The sequence below is a fragment of the Camelus ferus genome, chromosome 11, assembly GCF_009834535.1.
Source record: "Camelus ferus isolate YT-003-E chromosome 11, BCGSAC_Cfer_1.0, whole genome shotgun sequence".
In the NCBI taxonomy this organism is placed as follows: Eukaryota; Metazoa; Chordata; class Mammalia; order Artiodactyla; family Camelidae; genus Camelus; species Camelus ferus.
In genome coordinates this window covers 62,047,255-62,072,359 of record NC_045706.1, presented here as the reverse complement: position 1 = coordinate 62,072,359, position 25,105 = coordinate 62,047,255, and the positions used below count along the sequence as shown (strand labels likewise).

At 36.3% G+C, this 25,105-nt stretch overlaps 1 protein-coding gene and 1 long non-coding RNA gene across 5 annotated transcripts in view; one reads left to right on the top strand and one right to left on the bottom strand.

Annotated features, from left to right (window-relative positions):
• PARG (poly(ADP-ribose) glycohydrolase) overlaps nt 1-25,105 on the top strand; it is a 109,267-nt gene that overhangs the window by 44,711 nt on the left and 39,451 nt on the right. For all 4 annotated transcript variants that reach the window (XM_014562648.2, XM_032491682.1, XM_006188777.3 and 1 more), the window contains exons 8-11: nt 844-936; nt 4,851-5,008; nt 16,202-16,281; nt 20,039-20,099. In XM_014562648.2, the coding sequence (XP_014418134.2) occupies nt 844-936; nt 4,851-5,008; nt 16,202-16,281; nt 20,039-20,099 (392 nt within the window). The remainder of the gene's footprint in view (nt 1-843; nt 937-4,850; nt 5,009-16,201; nt 16,282-20,038; nt 20,100-25,105) is intronic.
• LOC116667236 lies at nt 16,329-24,222 on the bottom strand. The gene is made up of 3 exons (XR_004324051.1): nt 24,212-24,222; nt 21,893-21,903; nt 16,329-16,805 (listed from the first exon to the last, which is right to left on the bottom strand). It is a non-coding gene; the product is annotated as an uncharacterized LOC116667236 (long non-coding RNA).

Genomic DNA, 25,105 nt, shown 5'->3' with positions numbered 1-25,105 from the left:
TCCAATCTAGGATAATCAGGTAACCTCCTTGGCCTCAGTTTTCTTTTCTCTGTAATAATGACAGGATCAGACTGGATTATAACTGAGACCTTGTCTGTCTAGTTCAGATGTGATTTCAGACAGATACGTGATTTACTTTAATCCTGACTGTATATAAAATATCCCTAAATTAAGAGAGTTTTCATTTTCAGTATTTTAAAAGAAATACCCTGATGTTTAGAGGGAAATTGGATTAAAAGATCTAAAGTAATTTTTAAAGCGTTGAAGAGATGGGAAATTACAAAAGACAAAAATGGGCCATGATTGTTGTCTTTGTGGTATTTCAAATTATGATATGGGAATCGTGGTTTTAACTTCCTAAAGGTCCCTGGAAAAGGAAAATTCTAAGGTCACCAGAAACCTCATTGTTTACTACCCAATAAGGTTAGATTTGACACATGTAATATGCCCTGAAACAATGTGTGGCTTTTATGGTGATTTCTTATATTGTAGCCTGTAGAAGCTTGGTGGTATAGTAGTTTTTAGCTGATGTAACCAAGGGCAGAATGTACTGCTTTTCATCAGCAAGTGTTTTATTTAGTTGTGAATGTGATATGAGAGATATTTCATGTTTGGGATACTCAGATTCATTTCCAGGGGGCATTAAGGTGAATTATATAAATTTAAAAATGAATTTGTAAGTTCCTTACTACACATGTTGGTGTACTTTTACACGTGTTTTGCAATGCTGAAAATATGCCTTCATACGGTTTCCTATGAAAAGTAGTATATATAATTTAATCTTATAAGAAACATTTGTTCATTGGTTATTAGTCATTGATAACATATTTTATTGGTTTTCAGGTACTCGAAGAGGCAGAGGCTCAACATTTGTATCAGTCCATTTTGCCTGATATGGTGAAAATTGCACTCTGTCTGCCAAATATTTGCACCCAGGTTGGTAGAAATATACTTCTCCAGTAGCTTTCTTGAGACTTACAGTTGGATTTCATTTAAACACTGATGGTCAAGGTCAAAGACAGAGAAGAGGGAGCTGGGAAACAGTTTTTGCCAGAGTATGACGATTTTGCTGTATTAAGGAGAAGGTTAGAGGCTAGAGAGGACACACAAGAGGACATTAAAAATGCAGCCTTCAATTTCTAAGCTTGTTTACAGTGTTGACATTTGCTTACTCAGACTTCTTTTTCTCTTTTTGTTTAAACAGCCTCCAACTTTACAAAAAAGGGTAGTCATTATTTCAAAACACACTACTGGATTTAGAACATTTTATCTTTAAAATGGCTTAATACCTGCCCCTTCCCCTGCCTCTCCCCCAAAGTAGTGAATTGTGTAGCAAGTGAGCTCATGATACATTCTTAATTTTTAAAAAGAAAAAGAATCTGGTATTATTTTATTTTGTTTTGGAATGTATTATTTATTTATTGCTGCGTAACAAATTACCTGAAAAATTTAGTGGTTTAATAGGGAGGGTAGAGCTCAGTGGGGGAATGCCTGCTTAGCATGCACAAGGTCCTGGCTTCAGTCCCCAGTACCTCCATTAAAAATAAATTAATTAAAAATACAAAATGTTTTTAAATGTAAAAAAAATATATAGTGGTTTAAAACAAGAAGCATTTATTATCTCAGTTTCCATCAGGAGTTCGGGTGCAGCTTAGCGGACTGGTTCTGACTCAGGGTCGCTCCTGTGGTCGCAGTCAGGGTGTCAGCCAGGGCTGCAGTCACCTGCAGGTTGAACCGGGATTGGAGGAGCCATGTCCAAGTTGGCTTACTCTCATGGCTGCTGGCAGAAGGCCTCAACTCCCTGCCCTGGGGCTCCCCCTCAGCTGATTGGGTATCCTCACGACATGGTTACTAACTTCCCCAGAAAAAGCTACCCAAAGGAGAAAGCAAGGAAGAGGCAGTGCCTTTTCTGACCTATTTTCTGAAGGCACACACTGTCACTTTCATACTTTTCTCTTCATTAGAAGTGAGTCACTAAATCTAGCTCATACTCAAGGAAAGGATGATTAGACTCTGCCTCTCAAAGGCGGGGAATATCAAAGAATGTGTGGATGTATTTTCAAACAACCATAAGAGGTTATTGGTTTGTTCATAATTTTCTTCCCCATGTTTCTCATGGCAGTAGCTTGAATTTGCCTTCATCACTTATTTCCAGGGCCAGCCCCCTGGCTGCATGGATGCTAGCCAGGTTTCTGCTAACACTGTTGCTCCACAGGGGCCCTAGGGACATTCTGGATAGAGCAATTTCTGAATGTGTAGGATGGTCCCATGCATTGCAGTCTATCACTGGAACACCCCCAAAACCACAGGCACAGTCACGGGGAAACCAAAAAACATATCTAAATGCCTGAGTCCGAATATTGGGAACTGAAAGCGAATATTTTTCAGTGTGCCATATTTGTTAGAATTTTACTGTGATATTTCCAGTTTTATGTAACTAATTTCACTACATTAATGTGTTGTGTCTGAAATAAGCTTTTCTGTTGGGCAGAGAAAATATATTTTTAAATATCTCTTGTTGTTTATATTAGAAATTATTTGCTTGCTTATTTTTTATGTTCATTCTTTTTCCTTTTCCTCCTTGCTTTTTTCCTTACCTAATAAAGTCTCTCACTGGAAATTAACTCAATGTGTAGTTCATAATTGACAGAATATAGCCATTAGACACAAATCACTTTCTCTTCTTCTCTTATCCACATTCTTGGGAGAGGTTTCCATATTGTACTGAATAAGATATGTATTCAGAAGCATCCAAGTTAGTAAGCTATAACAAGTCACTTGGTAGAACCAAAATCAGATTTGTGGCTCCCTGTCTTTTTTTTCCTGCCTTAAAATACCTTTGTTCTCCCACTAGTGTATTAATGGGGAGAACATATTAATTTTGTTCTCTGTCCTCTAAAATAAATCTCTGCTGTGAAAGTTAACATTTCAGTTTGTTGTCAAAATATGTCTTTGGCAAGTTAAACTGCATATGTTGTTATTAATGATATATCATATTAACATTCTCTTGGCCAAATCTAAGAGGTACATTTTAGATTTATAAAAAGGAAGTTAAAGGAAACAAATTTTGGACATGAACTTTTTGAAAGAGCTTGGTTCACATTAACTAGCCTCTTATTTTACATCGCTGAGTGCTCAGGGATAAGATTTATATCCTCTAGTTTTCCCCAAGAATGAGCTTTCAGGCATTTTTCCTCACCAAGAGAACAAAGAATTTATTATATTTTAAATTATGCTCTTTAGTTATTTGGGGAACAAGAAATATTTGTGTTTAAAGTCCATTAAGCCTAAAATCATTTTTGTGGATAACCTGGTAAATGGTAGTTAAAAACTCATTTCTTACTAAAACCAAAGAACATTTTGCTTTAAGCCACTGACACATTGTCACTTTTTCTAAACTCACTGCTGGGTTGTAAGGAAGTGTATAGGAAGAGAAATGAAGATCAACGTGAGCTCTCTATTGCCTCTTAGAGCTGGTGATTGCAAAGGCCTAAAGGAGGGAGAATTGTGGATACCCTAGTGAAAATAAATTCTTGACATTTCTCTTGTTTGTTTACTTTTGTATTCTCCCAAGGGACATAGTTGAACTGCAGGTTTAGCCTTTTCTTTTTCTAGCAAACCCGTATTCCAGCAATGATGTATATTTTCTGTTAGTTATAAGAAAAGTTAATTGTTCCAACATTGTGGTTTTGATTTGTCTTGCCTGCCTTTCCTCAGTTTTGTTTTGAGTGCTGATTCCTAAGATAAGATCAGGGCAGGTCTCTCTGCGTTCTGTTTTGAGATTAATGCAACCATCTGGGATTCTTAGTTCTGGGTCTTATTGAAGGGAGCAGGAAAGCTTCTCTAAATATTATGTTGGAGCATTTTGAAACTTCACAACTGATATGTAAACTGGCAGTTGGTCTTTGGCTTTCCCACCATGTCTTTAAAAACGTATAGTTTGAATATTTAAACTAGAATAAAACCTACTGAACACAGTACTCAGGTCCTGTGGATTATACTAAAAATAAAAGGTCAGGGGAAGGGTATAGCTCAGTGGTAGAGCTTGTGCTTAGCATGCACAAGGTCCTGGGTTCAATCCCCAGTACCTCCATTAAAAATAAATAAATAAACCTAATTACCCCCCCCCCCAAAAAAAAACGGTCAGTCAGTTTGGGTTTGGTACAAATAGAAGACATTTCAGACATAAAAAACTCGAGGAGAAAATGTCCTGCATCTTCCTCGACTTGGAATGATTATGTAGGAAATGCCTATATTCTTACAATTTATACATAAATAATCTGTATACACATGTTCCATGAATTGCTTTAATAAAATTAGTGTCGGGTCTTATAAATAGTCAGTGTGAAGTGTGATTCAGAATTGGAAGGAAAAGACTAATTTATTGAATTATTTTTCTTAGATCACTTTATTTAGGACTGAAATAGAAAAATTTTTCTGTCCAATAATCTTTAAGTGAGCAGAATATAGCATATGCAGTAATAGCTAAGCTCAACATTACATTTTTCTGTTCCATCCTTTGTTTTAATTTTTCATTACACGGGTAATGTGTTTTTATTTCTTACTTGCTAAAGTAGTCTCGTTTTTTCACTAATACAAGTAATGTTTTGTGTTCTCTTCACTATCATTATTGTTGATTAGAAATCTGCACTTTGTCAAACAAGTACATTTTTCCAATCATCCTTGATGAACTGCCCTTGACTTCAACAGTGTTGCTGATTTAAGGATTGAAGAGTGGCCTGAAATTACTCCTACCTTAATTTAGCAAATGCAATTTGGTGCCTCTGCTTTTGAAATTGCTAAACTAATTATTGCTCCTCTTGTCTGTATTTTTTTGCTTCCTCTATCAGCCAATACCGCTCCTGAAACAGAAGATGAATCATTCCATCACAATGTCACAGGAACAGATTGCCAGTCTTTTAGCTAATGCTTTCTTCTGCACATTTCCACGGAGAAATGCGAAGATGAAATCAGAGTATTCTAGTTACCCAGATATTAACTTCAATCGGTATGTTTTCAGAGAACACCTTTTTCACAGTAAATAGAGAAGGTTGGAATTGAATGATTTGCCAAACATTTTATGTACAATTATCTAATTTAATCTTTACAATACCGTGAGTTAAGTGATATTTTGCCATTTTGTAGGCAAGATAATTAAAGTGCATAGTGGTTACAGAACTTGCTTAGGGTCCAGGAGCCAGTTCATCACAGAATTGAGTCTCAAGTCTGTCTTACTCCAAGGCTCGTGATCTTTCCACCCTGTCAGGTTGTCCTCCCCCTCTAAGCGCCCTGGATTCCTTATGCCTGTTCGGTGTGATCGTTTATTCACAGAACATTTGTTGTACATTATATTCTATGTATGCTGAAATAATATTAAAGCCAGAGTACATGGCCTTCTTTCTGTAAAGTGTGAGTTAAAGTCACAAACCTGACTATCTTATGAGACTTGAAAAACATACCTGTTAAGATTAAAAGCAAAAGTGAAAGTTCACTTTGACTTTTTATGGATGTGATTAACTTATTAATGCAATATTTTTAAAAGGAAAACAAAAGAATGTTTAAATTATTTGACTAAAGTAATATAATGTGGAGGTATTGATAAAGTTTCAGATTCTAGCCATTTTCCCATATTACTACTTTCTCCATCGTTTACACAAGCAAAAGCACTGTAAAATCTTTTTGGCAGCTAAATATCATTTTTTCCTCTCTTCAGCCTCCCCCAGTTCCCGATCTCTATTTTTCATTGGAGAGTTACCTTTATGGGATCTATGACTTGTGAGTTTTCTTCCCTAATGGCAGGAGCGGGCCTTCAGAAAATGTTATAATATGTGCTCCTCATTCCCAGTGGACTCTGTGTAATGTCCCCCACTACCTCCTTCTGATCCCCATCTCCTGCCTCTGAGGGGTGGGGCAGTGTGGACAGGGTGCAAAGTAAGAGATGCAGTCATGGAGCAAAATCACACTTTTGTTTGCTCTTCTGTTTTTGTCTTCAAAGTTGATTGGTGTGGTAATGCCACTTAGTTGACCTTCTTACTGTTGTCTCTTGAAAAACTTTATTTCAAATTAATTTTAGACTTGTAAAAAAAAGTTGCAGAAATACTACTGAGAATTCCTGTATACAACTGACCTAACTTCCCCTTATGTTAACATTACTATGTAACTATACTATATAACCATAGGAAAATTATCAAAACCAGAAAATTAGTATCAGTATAATACTGTTAAATTGAACTACAGACCTTATTTGAATCTCACCAGTTTTTCTGTTGTATTTTTCTGTTCCAGAATCCTCCCAATATCCCGTAGTGCTTACAGTAGTCCCTCTTATCTGTGGCTTGCTTTCTGTGGTTTCAGTCACCTACAGTCAAACGCAGTCTGAAAATATTAAATGGAAAATTCTAGAAATGCACAGTTCATAAGGGTTAGATTACACATCATTCTAGGCAGCATGATGGAATCGTACCCCGTCCCACCCCCTCCCGCCCAGGATGTGGATCATCCCTTTGTCCAGTGTATCCCACCTGTTACTCACTTAGTAGCCATCTTGGTTACCAGTTCAACTGCTGAGATATCACAGTGCTTGTGTTCAACTAGCCCTTACTTTACTTAATAATTCCCCAAAGCACATGAGCAGTGATGACTGGCAATTCGGATACGACAAAGAAAAGCTATAAAGTCCTTCTTTTAAGTGAAAAGGTAAAATTCTCAACTTAAAGAAAAAAACTCATATGCTGAGGTTGCTAAGATCTATAGTAAGAACAAATCTTCTATCCTTGGAATTGTGAAGAAAGAAAAAGAAATTTATTCTAGTTTTGCTGTTACACCTCGACCTGTAAAAGTTATGGCCACAGTGTGTGTGAGTGCTTAGTTACGATGGAAAAGGCATTAAATATGTACAATAGGACATTTTGAGAGAGACACCATATTTGCATAACTTTTGTTACAGTATATTATTATAATTGTTCCGCTTTATTATTAGTTATTGCTACTCTCTTACTGTGCCTAATTTATAAATTAAACTTTATCATAAGTATGTATGTGTAGGAAAAAAATTACAGCATACGTAGGGTTGTGTACTGTCCGAGGTTTCAGGCCTCCGGTGTGGAGTCTTGGATTCCCCAGAGGTAAGGGGGGGCCACCGTAGTTTTCTAAGTAGTCTTCCTTTTCTTTCATGACTTTGGCACTTTTTGAAGATTACTCGTCAGTTATCTTGTAGTATGTTCTTCCATCTGGATTTGACTGATTTTTTTTTTTTCCCCACAAAAATGGAGAGACCATTGCATTTTGGGCAGAAATACCAGAGAACCGATGTTGTATCCCTCTCAGTGCATCATGTTGGTGGGCTTCTGATGTTGATGTGTCCTGCTGGTGATTACCTGGCTAAGGTGGTGTCTGCTGGGTTTTCCCGCTTTACAGGGACTGACTTTTGCTTTGGGATTAATAAATATCTTGGGGAGCTTTGTTGACACGAGGCAAATATTTTGCCTTACATTTCTCCCCAGTAGTTTTAGCATCCACTGGTAGATCTTGTCTGCAACAGGAATTACTGTAGTGTTTGCCTATTGTGATTTTTCTATTTCCCTTTTCCTTCTACATTTATTACTGGGAATTCTATCATAAAGAAGAGCTATCCTTTGTTTCCAATTTTTAATATCAGAATGGGCTTATGGATATTTATTTTATTCTAGGAGTTAAAATTGTTCTAGCTTTGGCCACTAGGGTTTCTTCAGATTGGTGTCTGAAGCCCTCAATCTTTTTTTTTTTTTTTTTAGTGTTTTCTTTCTTTCTGGGATCACAAGATATTCAAGGCTCATCTTACGTTTTCCATGCTCCAACTCTGAAATCAATCATTTTCTGAAGGAACCTTGGTTCTCCTTTCATTGGAGAATGGTATTTAGAGGCCAAGAACTGGGTGATTCATTGTTACTGGAGTGTCATTGTTTCTAATGCTTCTTAACTTTACGTGGGCAGCACTTCTGACAACTCCATAAGGCAATGGAGAAATAGATTCACAATTCTTTGCTGTGATATAGAATGTGAGCCCAAAAGGTGTTATTTTTAGCCTCTTAAAATTTAGAACGCTTCTCTCCAGATGAGAAAAATTCTAAAATTCAGCTTGTTAGTATGTAATACAAATTTTTATTAAGACCAAGACACTTCAGTACATTTATTCTGTTTTATTTTATTTATTCGTTTGGAAAATGAGGGCATAGGAGATGATTTGAATACAAGAATATTTTTAGATGTAATAATTCTTGGGTAATATTTGTGAGGCTTTCAAACATTAAAATATCAATGAAAATCTTTGTTATTATATACAGTTATTCTCCATAGAAACACTAAGGATGAGTGGAACAGCGAACAATGAAAAATAATATCTGAGTAAGAGATTTTTTTAAAAATCTCAACAAGATGGTATCCATTTTATATCATATCCTCTTTGGTTGTGTAAATACCACTTGTAAGGGGCATGCTTTTAATTTGTTTTTCTAAATTGATGTATTAGCTAATTTTAAGAGAATAGTATTTAGTCATTTAGTTTAGTTCAGATGTATAGTGGCATTTAAAATATTCTCCACAGTATGTTAAGTTCCTTTAGGCTACAAGAGAAGGGACAAGACAGTTTCTGACTTCTGTGGCCTCCTCTCCTCCACATGGCTTTTATTCTTCTTTCAAACCTCACTTCCTGTATCACTATTTCTGATGGTTCTCATAGCAAATCTCAGGATAGATTTGCTGCTCCTCTGAGTTCCTGTAACAGCCTGTATGTACTTCTGTTATTTAAAGAAGTGCATAGCATCATGACACTCTTAACAGAGAAGGATATAATTTAATAAAGAAAAACTTTCCTTGAGGAAATAACTTTTGAACTAAGTATGAAAAAGTGAGCAGGAGTTTTTACCAAGGAAGAAAGGAGAGTTGATTTCATTCTAGACCAGGGGAACAGCATTTAGAAAGGAACTGTGGCAAGAAGGACACAGCGTGCCCAGGGACTGGGAGAACACCAGTGTGGCTACAGCCTGGAGAGAGAGGAGAGGCTGCTGATTTAGGTGGAGGCAAGGAGGCCATCCTGCTGTGCTGGGGAAGCCATCCTAAGGCGATAGAAAGTCATCAAAGGATTTGATGTGGGGGAGAGGGAGGCTGGTACACTTGATGAGATTTAAATTTTGAAAAGTTGTTGACTACATTGGGGAACTGAGTAGAGAGGGGCCAGAGTATGAGTGTACCCAGTTAAGGAGGCTGTTGCAAGGCACCAGGAAAAAGAAGATGGTAGCTGGGATAGTGTGGTGGCGGGGAGCCGAGGTGTGGAGACAGAAGGGCAAGTCAGTGTGATAGGGATGGACTGAACCAGCGGGTGGGTGGAGAGAGGCTTCCCGGGCACCTACTGGGTTTGTACAACATGTGTGTGCCTTTAGTGTTCTCTGCTTTTCCCACTGTCCTGCCTCCCCTGCTTTGTTACAGTTGTTTAATCCTTTCAGTAGGATGGGGATCTTATCTGTTCTGGTCCCTCTGGTTTCCGCAAAATCTCCTGCATTGCAGGCCTTCAGTAAATCTCTGTTGAGTAAATGAAAATAAATTTTATAGATGAAACATTTGCGAAATTAAGTGACTGGTTAGTGGCAGAGTGCTAGGACTATAACTGAGTCTCCTTGATCTCAGCCTGTTGTCTTTTACTTTTCACACTGCACTGTATTCTTAGGAATTATGAGATGTTTTATTTTTAAGCCATATATAATTAAACTGTTTTTACCTTTGATTTTGATTTCATTAGTATTTGGAATAGGATTAAGAGAAAACAAAGAACATTGGTATCTGCAGTTGCAGTTGTATAAAGAACCTGTCTATTGAATATAATTTTTTTGCTTATTGGAAAAATTATTGAAGAACTCTCTTTACAAGTAATCTCACTGGTATTTAAGAGCTATGCATTTCACAGATTTTCTTTTCTAATATAGACAAGGGAGATGGTCAAATTTTATCTGTAAGTAAAAAAGTAGAAATATAATTTTGTAGAAATGTAATAATTATCGGTTTCCATGAAGTGTATTAGTTATATTAATAATAAGGATTCTCCAAAGAGTAGGTAACTTTCCTGTTTATTTGAAATAAATGTTTGATCAGCTCAGGATCTGCCAGAGATGCTATAAATTAAAAATTTCTGTCCAGAATTCTGAAGAGAATCCCAGTGGTTTGGGGGTTGTTATTCTCGTTTTTGGTTTGGGTAAGAAGTAGCTCTAATTAATAATGCTTTAGAATTAGTGTCTCAGTGGCCACTTATAGTTGTTTCTGTAGAATGAATAATCAGCTACTAGTTAAATCTTGATGATCCCTGAGATAAACCTTTGATGTCTTAGTTATCAGCTTTCTCAGAAGGTTCTTTGGCTTAATCATAGGCTTTAAAAAAAAACTTTTTTGGGCGGCGGGTAAGAACTGTGCACTTTCTTACTAAGTTAAGTTTGTATCAGAAGGCCTCTTCTCTAAAAAAGTAATTTTTTAAAAACTATATTATGGGTATTATCAAACATAACTAAAAAATAAAGAGAGCAGTATAGTGAACCCATGTTGTAATCACTCAACCTCAATACTACCAGTATCTTTTTTTTTTTTTTGCTCTTTTTTTCACCTATCCAACCACTCTTTCTTTTTTCCTAGAATGTTTTAAAGCAAATTCCAGACATTCAGTTTTACCCATTAAGAATTCAGTATTTAAACTCTTCACATATAACTGCAGTACTCTATCTTGGTTAAATGTTTGTGGCCCTTTCCTCAGAAAAGCTTAAGGCTCTCTGTGGATAACTATAAATATACATTCCCTGTCAGGTTAAACAAGAAAAAGCAGAAGAAGGGGAACAGAAGTTAAACCGTGATTAGAATCAAGAATTGTATGTTTTAAAAGAAATAAAAAATTGTATGTAGAATACAATCTCAATTCTGTATCTATTACTATACTGTGTGTTCACATCCATACATATAGATGTATGAGCATGGAAAATGGACTGACAAGAAAATGCATCATAATTACCATTGGGTGGTGAGATAAACACGTTTCATACTTTCTTCATCCTTTTCTATATATTTTCAAATTGCTATTGTAATGATCATGTATTACTTTATAATCAGAAGAAAAATAGGTTAAATAGGAGGAACAAGTCAATCATCAGAAGTGGAACACAAGACAAATTTAATAAAGAGTAGACCATTTTTGTAATTTAATTTTGAGGGTAGAATCCCACAGAGATTTTGAACCTTTCCAAAATAGCTAATGTGGATAGTTTCTCCCTTCCTAATTATAGCCCAGTAAACACGGTATCATTACCCCCCCACCCCCCACCCCCCCACCCCCCCGCCAGTTGACTATTCAGCTTGCAAAAGAAACACAAGTCCACAGGGCCCTCTTGACGGCTGGGCACGTGCAACACTGACAGCTGTCTTTTCTCAACAGTAAAATGGACCACAGTTTGGGGATGACTGACAGGTAGAAGTCAAGAAGTCTTGGGAAGCCTTGGCTTTTGTGACTTCCCCTTTCCCGCCACCAAATAACCAGAATTTATATTAAATGTTAATAGATGTTTTATTTTTAAAGCATCTTTGTTTTTCAGCTAAACTTCTGACAGGAGGATGCTGGGACATCCTGTTTTTCTTTTTCATTGTGTGTGTTCATTTATCCTGAACACTGAACTGGTTGACTCTGAGTGTTAGCATGTTAGGCTTGATGGGAAAAGAGGCTAATCCATTTTTCTTAATGAAGGGAATGTGGATTAGAGCAATGTAAGCATTTTATGTAAATGAGTATTGGTTTTTTAGCTGAACGTAATGTAATGACTTATTCTATCCAAGTACCTCTGCTTACTCAGCATTATCTGAATTTTTCTGCATAAAAACATGTCTTAATAACAGCTAATATTCACTAAATACTTGCCACATACCAGTCACTGTGCTATTTTTTTAATATTCATATAATCTTTATGAATTAAATATTGTCATTTTCTCATTTTTCAGATGAGTTGGAGGCTTAGAGAGGGTAGTTTACTTCAGCAAGTTAACTGGTATAATTGGGGTTCAAACTCAGGTTATAGTCAGCCTCTAGAAGCTGTGTCCCTTAACCGTTCTGCCATTCAGCTTCTTTTTGAATGAACCAGATTAATACTTTTTAACCTCCTGGCTAGTCAGAAATTAGAACTATCCTTAGAAATAATCCTTGAGCTGTAAGAATTACTTCCAGTCCAGAGTGCCCATGAGGGATTTAAGCTCACAATTTCCTAGTAGCATTTTTACCAAGTAAGATTTTAAGTGGGTCTGCTGGAGATTTGAAACCAAGCATGCTCTTGTCTTCCTGGCTGATGGATGTTCACCAGACCAATGGAAATTAATTAACACAGGTGAAGCCTCGGGTAGTCTCCACAATTGTTTTAGGGAATCCTCAGCAGTCAGGATGTCTGCTCTTGCCTCTCAGTGGGATGATGTGTTTTCTTCAGCCTGAAACAGCAAAGAACAGTAACAGAACTATTCGTGACCATTGATGCTGCCTATTGACAGCTCACTTTGATTCTATCTGGGAAATTCTAGCGGGGAGGCCTCTGTATTAATAGGTTCAGTGAGAGTAAATGACCTGTGACAGAAGTGGGACTTGAACATTGTCTTCTGCCCAAACTCAGTGCTCTGTCCTATGTCTTACTTCCTCTGGAGAGCAAAACGCTCCGAATGTGCTCCAGAAATGAAAAACAACCAAAAGCTCCCCCTTTATCATGTAGTTTATGAAAGATTAAGTACCTAATTTGATGAGCCACTTGGTAAGCTGACTATGGAGTGTTTTGTTGTTGTCGTGTTTTCTTTTTTCTGCATAGTTGCTATTTATGATTACGGTTTCTGCCAGTTGGGAGTTGTGTGTGTCTGAGAGTATTTAGTCTCAAAAGGCCAGCTAGTTGATTGAATAAGAAAAATGGTAAGAGTATGTGGTGGGAGGCTGACGTCAATAAATTGAATAAGTCTTCCTTTTTTTATTTATCGTTGTGTTCTTCCAGCCCTGCTTAGTTATGTTAAATACCCCTGACCTTTTCCCCTGCTTTGCCTTTCAAGGCCTAAACATTCTTATAAAGGCTTCCAATGTGATTAGCATTGATGCTTCTGAGATTGCTTGGAAACTGATGGTCAGAGATTAATTGTGAGTTGCAGCAGTGGTCAGCCCAGGAGGCTTTTACATCTATCTCTTCCCTGGATTGAAAATGCTGCTGGGGCCATATGGCGCAGTGCTTCGCAGAAAAGCCAAGAATGACTTTCTGGTTAGGTTCCGGATTATCATTTGCTTCCATTTTAAAGTGGAGGTTATAGTGCTTTGGGTTTGATTTACTGTATACTAATGGGATTAATCCTTAACTTGAAATCACATGGGAGTGTGTGTGTGTCTGGAATCCAATTCCAGTAATGTTATCAATATTCCATTCAAGGAAAGATTTTTAATGAAACACTGTTTCTCTCTATATGTATGGAAAGAAAAACACCAGTTAATAACTATCCGACCCTTGATTGACTTACTCCCTTGAAAATAAAAAGTTTTGTTTAGAACAAAAATGAGGTTGCATAACTGGCTTTTTCTGTTTGCTTTCTTTAATAAAATCTGTAATTATCATTCAGTCAATTGCCAAGTCGTCTTCCTACATGTGGAGGGGTTATTGTGGCCTTGTTTATGTGCATGTTTACATGCATGCCTGCTACCTCAAAATATGCCTTCATGTATACATACCTAGGACTTGAAAACCTGAATTTAAAAAAAAGAAACAGTGTTGAGGAGTTAAAAAATTGTATGGTGCTTGATCATTGTGAGAATCTCATTCTCTCTGAGTCTCTGTCTCTTTCTGTGTTTGTCTCTAAATGTGTGTCTCTGTGAGTTTCAGTCCCTCACATCTCCCTCTGTCGCCACCCAAACTTCTGTCAGTCCCTTCCTCCTCTCAGTCTTGCCAGCCCATCTTTTTGTCTCTTTCCCTTCTTGGGCTCCATCCTCAGTCCCTTTTTCTGTCTCCTCCCTGCCAAACACTGTCCTTCAGATAGTACATCACTCTTGTAGCTTTCACTCCTGCAGATTGCCTGTGTTTTTATGGTTTTTTGCTTCTTTCATATCAGGATACTTCATTTTATTTAGGTGGCTATACATAGTACTTTAAAATTTTACAACAGTGAAATCTGAGAATTAACACAGGAGTTTTAAACCTGCTTCATCTTCCCCAGCTTTCTACCCCACCCTCCTTGTGTTTCTGACTCCACCCTACACACAATTCTCCATCAGGAAGATAGAAAGCATATTTGGTTACATAGTTATTTGAAATTAGACTTGGAGCAGTGAATAAAGAGAATACATGGAGATTCTGCTTGATTTGTTCCTATAAGAGTTAAACCTGCAAAATAAACAGTGGTGCTCATTTGAAGTCGGTGATGAAACAGCCATATAATCTTTCCAGGAAAGTCCATTTTGCTAAGGTAATAAATCTGTAGTCCCAAGAGGCTCCTACGGTTAATAAAAGGTTAATAATTTGCCATCATGGTTATGAAATATGTGAACTTGTATGTCATTTTACAAACAACTGACCACACATGGAAGCTTTTTATGTGTGGGGGAATTATTTCTGAAGGGCCATAGCCATTTTCACTCATGATGCAACAGTTCTCCGAAGAGGAACTTTCTTCCCTTAATTGAATTGTATAGTACATCAGTTCATCTCTCCAAAATGATAGCTGCCTTTATATTCATCCTGCTTCCCTCTGCTAAGTAGTAAACCTAGAAAGGGACTGTGCAATGGATCCTAAGGTATTCATTTGATAAATCATATTTATTTGATACAGGATGTTTAATTAAACTGCCAAGTGGCTTCTTCATTTCGACTATCATTTTGATTTAAACAAACTATTCTGGTTGACATATTGCAGAAGAAACCACACTGAAACCTGCACACTCAAAGATTCTTTCTTTTGGCAGGCAGCTGGTTTTTAAGAGTATTTGTAATAAACATTTGAAAAAATAAGTTCTTTTAGATGAGTAAAAATGATCACCCAGGCACTCACCCAAACTATTTTTAAAAATTAATTTGATTTCACATTTGGTAAAAATACGTTCTGACATTAGCATTCTTTTCAGGAAATAAGTATTCATATAAATTGTTTTCTCAGAAATTGACCCTGAATAAAGAATTTCAGATCATTGAAAACAGGATGATTTGAAATCTACATTTCCTTCCCTTTTCCTAATTCATTTCAGTTGCTCAATAGGATTTTCTCATAGAATTAACTTTTCTCTCTCTGCATAGTTACATAAGCTTGTTTTTCTAATCATGAAATATTTTACCCATTTTGGCACTTATTAAAGCAAACTTTTACTTGAAGGGTTTCTGGTTTTAAAGACAGAGTATATGACTAGAGGCAAATGAATAATACCTCATTATTTATAGCCATGGAATTTCTTTATAATTTGTAAGTACCTTTGTAAAGCTAGATGTTGTGCCCAAAAGCATGCTTTTGTGTTAGAAATCTTTTAGTGAACTACTTCCTCAGGTCATATGCTTCCAAAGCCCTGCTTTTCTTTCCTCAGGATAAATTGCATTATGTGTTACCAATAACAATGCCACGTCATTTCAAAGAAAACTAAATTAAGTAGTGCAAGTCCAGATTGCTGGAAACTAGATGGCATAGGGTCAGCATTGTTTTGGTTACATACAAAGCGTATATTTTTGGTCAGTACCCCAATATCTTGTCATACCTGCTTGTTGCTGTCATTGCTGCCCCCACCACAAACAATCATTTGGACTTTTTTTCAGATACCATTTTGGTTCAATCATTTAACTACCTAGTAATATTATGAACTATAAATAAAATAGTATTTGCCATTGGGAAGATGATCAAGCATTAACTCACTGGCCTAATTGACTTTGGGGGACCAGATGGTGCCTTCTCCCTGGAGGAAAATAGATTGGAGGAACGTGGTTGTTAGAGAGTGCCATCTGACCTGAACAACTTTTAAGAAGCCTGATTCTGGTTGGTTTCAGTCCTCTCCAGATGCTGTTTGAATCTGAATGTTTCCTGGTTTTCTATCATTACAGAATTGCCTTCTGGAAGAACTACTAATTACTTAGTAGCAATGTAGATTTAGTTTCTTGTGAATCATTAAAACATTTTAAATCATCCTTCACCCTCTTTTATTTTCGATCTCTTTCAGATTGTTTGAAGGACGTTCATCAAGGAAACCAGAGAAGCTTAAAACGCTCTTCTGCTACTTTAGAAGAGTCACAGAGAGAAGTAAATTCCTTTCATTCTTACTGTAATTTTTATCACTGGTGAGGACAGTTCAGATCAAATGACAGGTCAAAAACATTTTGTGTTCAAAGTACACTTTCCTGCCAAAAGACATTAAAACAGTAATAGTTCAATATTATGATCTACATTTTATGCGTATGTTTATGTATACATAAATGTGTTCTATGAATGTGTGTGGGTTTTGTGTCCTCTGAAATTAGACCAGTGTAACATAGTCTAATGGATTTTCATGAATAAAAAGAAGTAAGTTAATACTTTCAAAAGAACGTGTATTGACCAGGAAATACATTTTCAGTGTTCTTTATTTAAAGAAGCATTGACTGTTATAATTAGTTTACTTGCAGAGGTTGACTAATTCATTGCCTTTCCACCCATCCTTCTCTTTTGTGCCTCCTTAATGCCCTGTTTAGAGTTCTTATAAAATAGTACTGTACTTAGTGTTTACGGGTTTGTTCCTCCTGTGCTGGACCTTGACCATCTTTTTTTTCCAAGGCTAATCATAGCACCTGAGGTAGTGGTGGTCACTGTCTAACCGACGTTGGTAGTGACAGCTAGTAATAGGTTGGTGTCGCTACTCTTATCCTAGTTGCTGAGTGACCACGGACAAGTTTCTTAACCTCGCTAAGCCTCAGTTTCCTTATCTGTAAAATAAAAGAATAATGATAGCTTACCTCACAGGGTAGTTGTAAATATTGAATGAGAAGTTACATGCTTTATAAATGTTAGCTATTATCATGGGTAGCCTTTCCTACAAATCAGTTATAAAGCAAACTAGAACATCTCAAGAGTTTGCTTTTGATAAGTACAACAGGTCAACTCCGGTCAAGTGAAATGGGTTCTTTTCAATTCTGGTCCTCACTGAATTATTTTAAGATCATTTGTCTCATATCCTTTCCATAGTAAGTAACATCACATTGGCATTTTTTTCCCTCTTGAATGTATTGTATTGGACATTATTCAAATTTGGGGGAAGAAATCAGTTATCAGGATATTGGTATTTAAGGGCAAAAAACCATAGGCTTCTTTGATAAAGGGTTATTTATTTTTTGGGTTATCTATTTTAAGTTTTGTGCTCTGTACTGAATGAAATATTAAGGAATATGAAGGCTCATTGGGCCTTATGAGACATAAAGCCAAATTAGAATTTTTAATAATTCGTTAGAAAGATGAGTATATTTTTCAATATTCTAAATCTAAATAGAATGTATTCCATTACTATATCTAAGTAATTCAGAGTTTACGTTTCTGTCCTTGAAGTTAAATCATGCATGTCTGCTTTAAAAGCTTACTTGCCTTCCCAAGTTTTAGGATTTTAAATCCTTTGAGGGAAAAAGCTAAAATTTTGTTTTTCAACTAGATGTTATAAATCATCATAAGTATTAGGAATTAGGCTGAAAAAATAAATTGCAATTAGACATTTTATTTTCTGACTTTTTCACTGTACATGGGAATTCGGTTCTTTGTAGAAATATACTGAGACATGCTATAGGTTTTTAGGTTGTAAAGCTACAGGCTTAAGGAGGAAATACTAAGTAAAATAAAAGGAGTTTTCAATTTAATAATTACTTTACATAAAACTTATGGCATCTACTAAGTAGAAACTATAGGAACCTACTTAAAGTTCCGTATTTCATCAACTCTAGGACATGACAGATGGTAAGAAGTTGCCATTATGTTACATACCACTAAGAAGGGAAAAACACTTAGGATGTGGAGTCGTAGGAGATCTCTTATAAAGCTGGTACACTGAAGGTCTGCACCCCTAGTCTAAGGATAAATGAGACATTAATTTGGCCGTGCAGAAGAGGGTCAATGAACTGCAAGTGTCAACCTAGGTAGAGAGGGCACCAAAAAAATCCTCCCTGAAAATTTGCACCACAAGCCCCAAGTCTGGGGTCTAAGTCATATTACCAGAAGCCTGCAACAGAAGATTTAATTCAGGCTGATCTCAGGTTGGTGGTGCTCCCAGACGATGATGGAAGCAGATGCACATCTTCTCTGGAAAAATTCAACTTTAGTCCAGACCAAGGCAATGGCTAGATACCTTTGACTATGTAAGGTGTATCCTAGTTTCAGAAGCTTAATACATGAAAAAATGTGCTTTTTAGAAGTGATAACGTGTAATTCCATCAGTACCAACTTTTCAATGTTGTGAAAAGTCTACATTTTATATTTATAGTGAAGATCTTGAGGCTTAAAGATTTTGAAGAGCTTTGTGAGTTATTTTCAATATAATTTTAGGTAAAACTATCTTATAGATGGAGTATTTAAAAACTGATGATTAATATACAGTGTATATTGTGATTTTATTAAGGGACATACTTGATTACCCAAAATAACCTATTCTGGTGTGAAAGGTGTCTTTTTATGGGAGAAAGGTAGTAGGTGGGCTTTCAAGGTATTTTTGTTATTAATTATGTCTAAAGAGCCATGTTCTTCTTCTTCTTTATTGCTTTGCCAGAAATGTTCATTTTTTTAATTTCTTCTGGTCTCTTCTAGTGTATATGAGGGACATTTAATGTTCTTACTTTTCTGCTAAATTACTGAATGATGATACAGACATTGGTTTTCTATTAATAGAGTTGCTTCTCTAGTGTTTGAATCGTTTGACCTCATACTTGTGAGTTTTAAATATGCTATCCATTTATCATAAAGAAAGTTAGACATCTAAAGAGTACTTTGTAACCCATGTTAACACAATTCTGTGTTCTGCTGTCACTACTCCATGTGATTATTGAGTCGTTACTGCTTGTGACTGAGAGCAGAGAAATGTGGAATCATCCAAAGGAATGAAATGTTTGCCAAGCTTTCAGTGGGACTCTCTCACCATTATCACTAATAGTTCCTGACGTGTTTCTCCCTGCTTAAGAGCTTTTTTTTTTTTTTTTTTCTTAAGAGAAGAAAACAGAAATGGCCTGGCCTTTTTAGTTTGTTCTTTGATTTGAATCAAACAAATTACTTTTGGCCAACTGATTTATTTGTTGCTTTTGCCACTAGTTAAAAAAAAAAAAAGGTAACCCTAACAAAAAAGGATCTTATCCTCTAAAATTTACTGCATTTTGATCCCCTCATATCTATTGCTCCTTGAAAACTATGTCATCTTTCTTCTCTAGCCTCTTGGAACACAGTAATTCCTCCTTCCGGCTAAGGCGCCTTATAAGAAGAGCAATTGTATATCGTCTAAGCCCTGGATTTAGCTGTGTCAACCTCAAAGGACACGCCAAGAATTTTCTTTTTTAATCTTAGACATATTATTTTATAACAAAACACGTAAATGTGTATACATTCACCAATCTTCAGGTGTAGGGTTAGGCTTTTCTTTGAGAAGGAGTCTACAGATTAAAATTCAGTTTGTCTTTATTATATAAGCTACGTTCATGATACATCTTTCTTTTCCTAAGGATTTTTTAAAAGTATATTCAGTTTAGCAAACTTAACCAAAAAGTACCAGGACTCAAATCCTACTGTTGTGCTGTTAACTGTGTAGTTTTGTGTTTTAAGGAGGGCTTACTGTTTTATAGAAAGTGTTCCTTCTGTAAGGATAATATTATATTAAATCAACCTTCTGTTGTGTTCCAACACTAGGCTTGGTATTTCCCAACTAGTTTTATGGCCATTGTTGGACCCATTCTTTTACTGGGAAAAAAAAATTATACACACACATACACACACACATATATAAAATCTTTTCAAATTTAAAACTTATTTTGGGTGTATTTCTCTTTTATTGCTTTTGTAGAACCTACTGGGTTGGTGACATTTACAAGACAGAGTCTTGAAGATTTTCCAGAGTGGGAAAGGTAATAATGATATAAATAATCCTGGAATCTTAGAATTAGAAGGACTCTTTCACCATGAGAGAATTCTGTTTTACAGCCCCTGGAAAGATGGCTTCTCAACCTCTTAATTGCCCTAGCACTAGAGAGTTTTCCTCTTAAAATGATCAGTTGATAGCTGTCATTGTTAGAAAGGTCATGCCTTTTGAATCGAAGTCTGCAACCCTTTCACTTCTACTCTTTTGCCTTAGTTTTGTCTTCTGAAACAAAGTGCTATTTAGAATTAAGGAGTTTTATGTATGAACATACTAATATTAAACAGAACACCAACATTTAATGCTCCTCCTTACCCTCCTTTTTTTGGCTAGTGTTTGTATTTTATGGCTATTCTTTCTGGAGGACGAGATTGGGATTTTTTTTTTAAAACATTTTTTTATTGAGTAATAGTCATTTTACAATGTTGTGTCAAATTCCAGTGAAGAGCACAATTTTTCAGTTATACATGAACATACATATATTCATTGTCACTTTTTTTTTTTTTTTTGCTGCGAGCTACCACCAGATCTTGTATATATTCCCTTGTGCTATACAGTATAATCTTGTTTATCTATTCTACATTTTAAAATCCCAGTCTGTCCCTTCCCACCCCCCACTCCCTTGGCAACCACAAGTTTGTATTCTATGCCTGTGAGTCTGTTTCTGTTTTGTATTTATTTTTGTTTTTTGTTTTTTTTTTAGATTCCACATAAGAGTGATCTCATATGGTATTTTCTTTCTCTTTCTGGCTTACTTCACTTAGGGATTTTTTTTTTTAATTAAACTAAAAAGTAGATAGTAATTATCTAGAATTTGAGTGACGAGTTTTGAAGTTTGTCCACGTTTACGTGTACTATTGGCAATTTTGTGGAAGTTGCTAATTTAATAGGGTTTTTCTTATTATTTGTCTGCCAATACTGAGGCAGATAATAACCAATCTGATTTTATTCGGATTTGTAAGTTCCTTAGTGCTCTGAAATAGCCAACATGTTTTCTAACCTTGAGCAGATCCCCAAAGCACTTAAAGAAGAATGAATCTACTATTTCAATGCATGTGAGGACATGGTTAAACTTACACTAAATGCGTATTTTGGGTGTGCATTCGTGTTAACCAGTGTTTCTTCATTTTCACTTTCTAATAATTTTCATCATAGTTTGTAACTGCTTTGTTTGGACTTAGCAATGAAAGAGACCCATTCTTAAAGGAATTAACATGAGGAGCCGCATACGCTTAGGTGGCTTTCCTGTGTTTTCAGTCATCAAAGATGTTTACTTGTGAGGTGAAAGAAAAACACACTTACTTGAGGAGGCTGACTGCATGGCTGAGAAGATTATTAGCAGAGGGAAGTGGATAAAAGATTAAACAACCAAAAGGAAAACAAAAACAAAGTAAAACTGAGCCAGAAAGGAAGAGAAACATGTACTGCATTTTGGAATCATGGCATATTAGAGATGAAAGGGACCCCAGGAAGTCATCCGGTCCAGCCGCCTGCTAAAAATAATAACTTTGTAATGCCTGTAACAGCCTCGGTGATGGGAAACTCACTGACCAACCGCTGTCTATCCCATTGTTGGCTGCTTGTGTTATATTATCTAATACTTTCATCACTAAAAAAGTCTGTCTTCTAAAAGCCTCCCCTGCCCCGCCCTGCCAAATCCCATTCCTGGTTCTTCCTTCTGGAGTTACAATAAATAATTGTAAATCTAATTTTCTTCAACATTCGATCCTCCTTCATGTATTTTAATGCTTTCTTGATGTACTCCCACCTCTAACAGTGCACACATGTATATACTAAACTACTCATTTCTTCTGTCTCATATATAATAGGGATTGTAAACCCTTTAACTTGTTCTTGACAGACTCTAGGCCATTGGTCCCTCTTGAAATATGGCGCCTAGAACTGAAAGTAACAATCTGTTGTGCTATCTGCCCAGACCAGAGTACAGAGGATTGCTTTTCTTAGCTCTTCTCTTAATCTTTAATAGGAACACAGATGTTTTGTTCATGTCACTTTGGTGTAGATTTTATAGATCATTCAGAGGAGTTGTTTTAAATTCAGCTCAGGATCTCTGCACCTGGCATTCCTTTGGCACTAACGTGAAAGGACACCTATTTGTACACCATCTGGGAGAAAAGGGGTAGGTCAGAATGCAGAGACCAGTGAGACTGCTGTGTCAAGGAGATAACTTTGCCCTTTAAGTAAGATCAAGATATTCCTCTTAACTTGGTAGGCTTATCTTCATAACTTTGTAAAGTTTTTTTTATTTCATTGATCTCTTTTTTGTTTTAGCTGCTTCATTAGTGAGTTGGAGAATGTAATTAAAATCAATCTCCCTGATTCCACAGAACCAGAAACATGCATTCACTTAAAAGAGAGAGGATGAAGAAGTGGTGAGGATTGTTGGTGTTCCCAAGAGTAAGGGACTAAATGGCTGCCAGGAAGTTAGAGGCTTTTCTGAGTTCCAAGTTTCTAGCATTATAGTTAACCCTGTGATTATCAGTAAACGCCTTAGCCAGGCTTAGTTAAACACGGAGAGCTAGAATGATCTGTATCTTTGATTCCTGGGGCAGTGGTATGAAGGATTTGCTGGAGCCAGAAGGGGAAACCAATCCGAAAGTTGGAGGATGCTCATTAAAAAAAACCACCAGTTTCTAGCAATTTCATACTTTTATTAAGAAGTGTGCTATAAGTTGACAACTATAGTCACAGAGAATAATTGACAGCAGGTGAGATTTCTGGATCATGCTTTTGGTAATCTTACAGGTGGTCTCCCTTGGAATAAAATAGCCAGGAAAGTAGGGGACCCCCCCCCCCACTCCAAAAAATAAGGAAGTTAAAAAAAATCAAACTATAGTACTTTCTCCAAGAGATTTGCAAAGTAAATTTTCTCTAAGTATAACTTACTGGTTAAGAGCGTAAACCACTGACTTGGGCTTTCTAGGTTCAAATATTTGTTGCTTCTTTTACTAGTCTTGGGCAGGTTACCTAAGCTCTGTTTTCCCATCTGTTAAAGGAAGATGGTAATAGGGATGTTGTGAAGATTAAATGAGTTAATACATATGAAACTTTTAGAACCTGTATTGAATTATCTTCTGGCTTTAAGGCTATCAGTCTGTTGGACCAGAGCTTTACCAAAAATGTATTTGAACTCGTTGATACCAGGAAGTAAGCAAATCTCAATAAGTAAATAGTGCTTCTTGGCTAAATTGTCTTTTTTTAAAGTTGTTTTTAAAAGTATATAATTCCCCTTCCTCCAAAAAGTTTATGCCACTCTTCTATGAGTTTGGGGCTTATCTGTTACATTCTGTGGCATTCTTTTATAACTTATAATTTTCATTTAGTAAGTAACCGGGGGAAAGTCTACTAAGGAAAAATGCCATCATCAACTACTATTAATAAAATGGAATTTTAAAAAATATAATGTAAGCCAGATAAACACTGTAGGGCAGGAGAAAGGTTTTCCTCAGCTCTCTTAGGGTGCCTGGCTGGCTGTGAAAATGAAACTGATAAAGACAGATTAACAGGAGAAAAGCATACAGATTTCTTTTATGTAAGCTTTATGTGACTCAGAAGCCTTCATGAGGAAATAAAGACCCAAAGAAACAGATCTATGTACTTTTATGCTAGGTTTGATGTAGAGTGGACAGTCGTGGAGGAACATGGGATGTAAACGAGTATGATGTAATTACAGTAAACTGGGGGAAACAGCAATCTCTGTGTTAGAATTCTCTTGGCATCTCTGCCTTCAGAGATAAGAGTGCTCCTTTCCTCCAGGTATAGGGAGGGCCCATCACATGAGGGTTTTTACTGCTTGTTTCAGGTAAGAAGAGGGAGAGGGGGAGGAGATCAGAGTGACCTTTCTGCTTCTGCCTCTTTCTCAAATTTCTTCAGCTTAAAATATTCAATATGTCAAGGTGCCAAATATGGCAGTAGCATATCAGAACCCCCCATAAACACCTCAACCACCATGGTTTATAAAGAGGAAAGAAAATAATTGTGACTTACAGGTACTAGGTTTATCTATCACTTTTATTGATATAAAAATATCATAAATCAGAATTTATGTGGCATGTGTTTTCATCAAGACCCCCCCCCCACACACATATATGATTTCCAGACTAGTTAAAATAGAGCCCCTCTTAGAATCATGCATGATTTTTTGGTCAGATTTTTCTGTATTTTTCCTTAGGTTGCCGACTCAGCATGCAATTTCATAGGTATTAATTTTTAAAAAATATTTTGAGTAGTTTTTCAACTTTTAAAGAGAAGAAACTTTCCTTGTACACTGTTGATGGGAATGTAAACTGGTGCAGCCACTGTGGAAAACAGTATGGAAGTTTCTCAAAAGACTCAACATAGAATTACCATATGACCCAGCAGTTCCACTCCTAGGTATACGTCAAAAAAACCCAAAAACACTCATTTGGAAAGATATATGCACCCTAATGTTTATAGCAGCATTATTTACAATTTCCAAGATACGGAAGCAATCTAGGTGTCAACAGATGAATGGATAAAGAAGATGTGGTATATATTACAATAGAGTACTACTCAGCCATAAAAAAGAATAAAATTTTGCCATTTATAGCAACATGGATGGACTTGGAGGGTATTATCTAAGTGAAATAAGCCAGACAAACAAAGACAAATACTATATGATATCACTTATATGTGGAATCTAAAAAATACAACCAGCTAGTGAATATAACAAAAAAGAAGCAGACTCACAGATACAGAGAACCAACTAGTGGTTACCACTGGGGAGCGGGAGGGGCAACACAGGGATGGGGAGTGGGAGATACAAATTGGGTGTAAGATAGGCTCAAGGATATATTGTACCATATGGAGAATATAGCCAATATTTTTTAATAACTGTAAATGGAAAGTAATTTTTTAAATGTATAAAAATTGAAAAAAATTAAAAATAAAGAAGAGAAACTTTGATATTTTGTGGGGGAAAACAGGTTTCAAAGCAGTATGGTCTCCCATGTT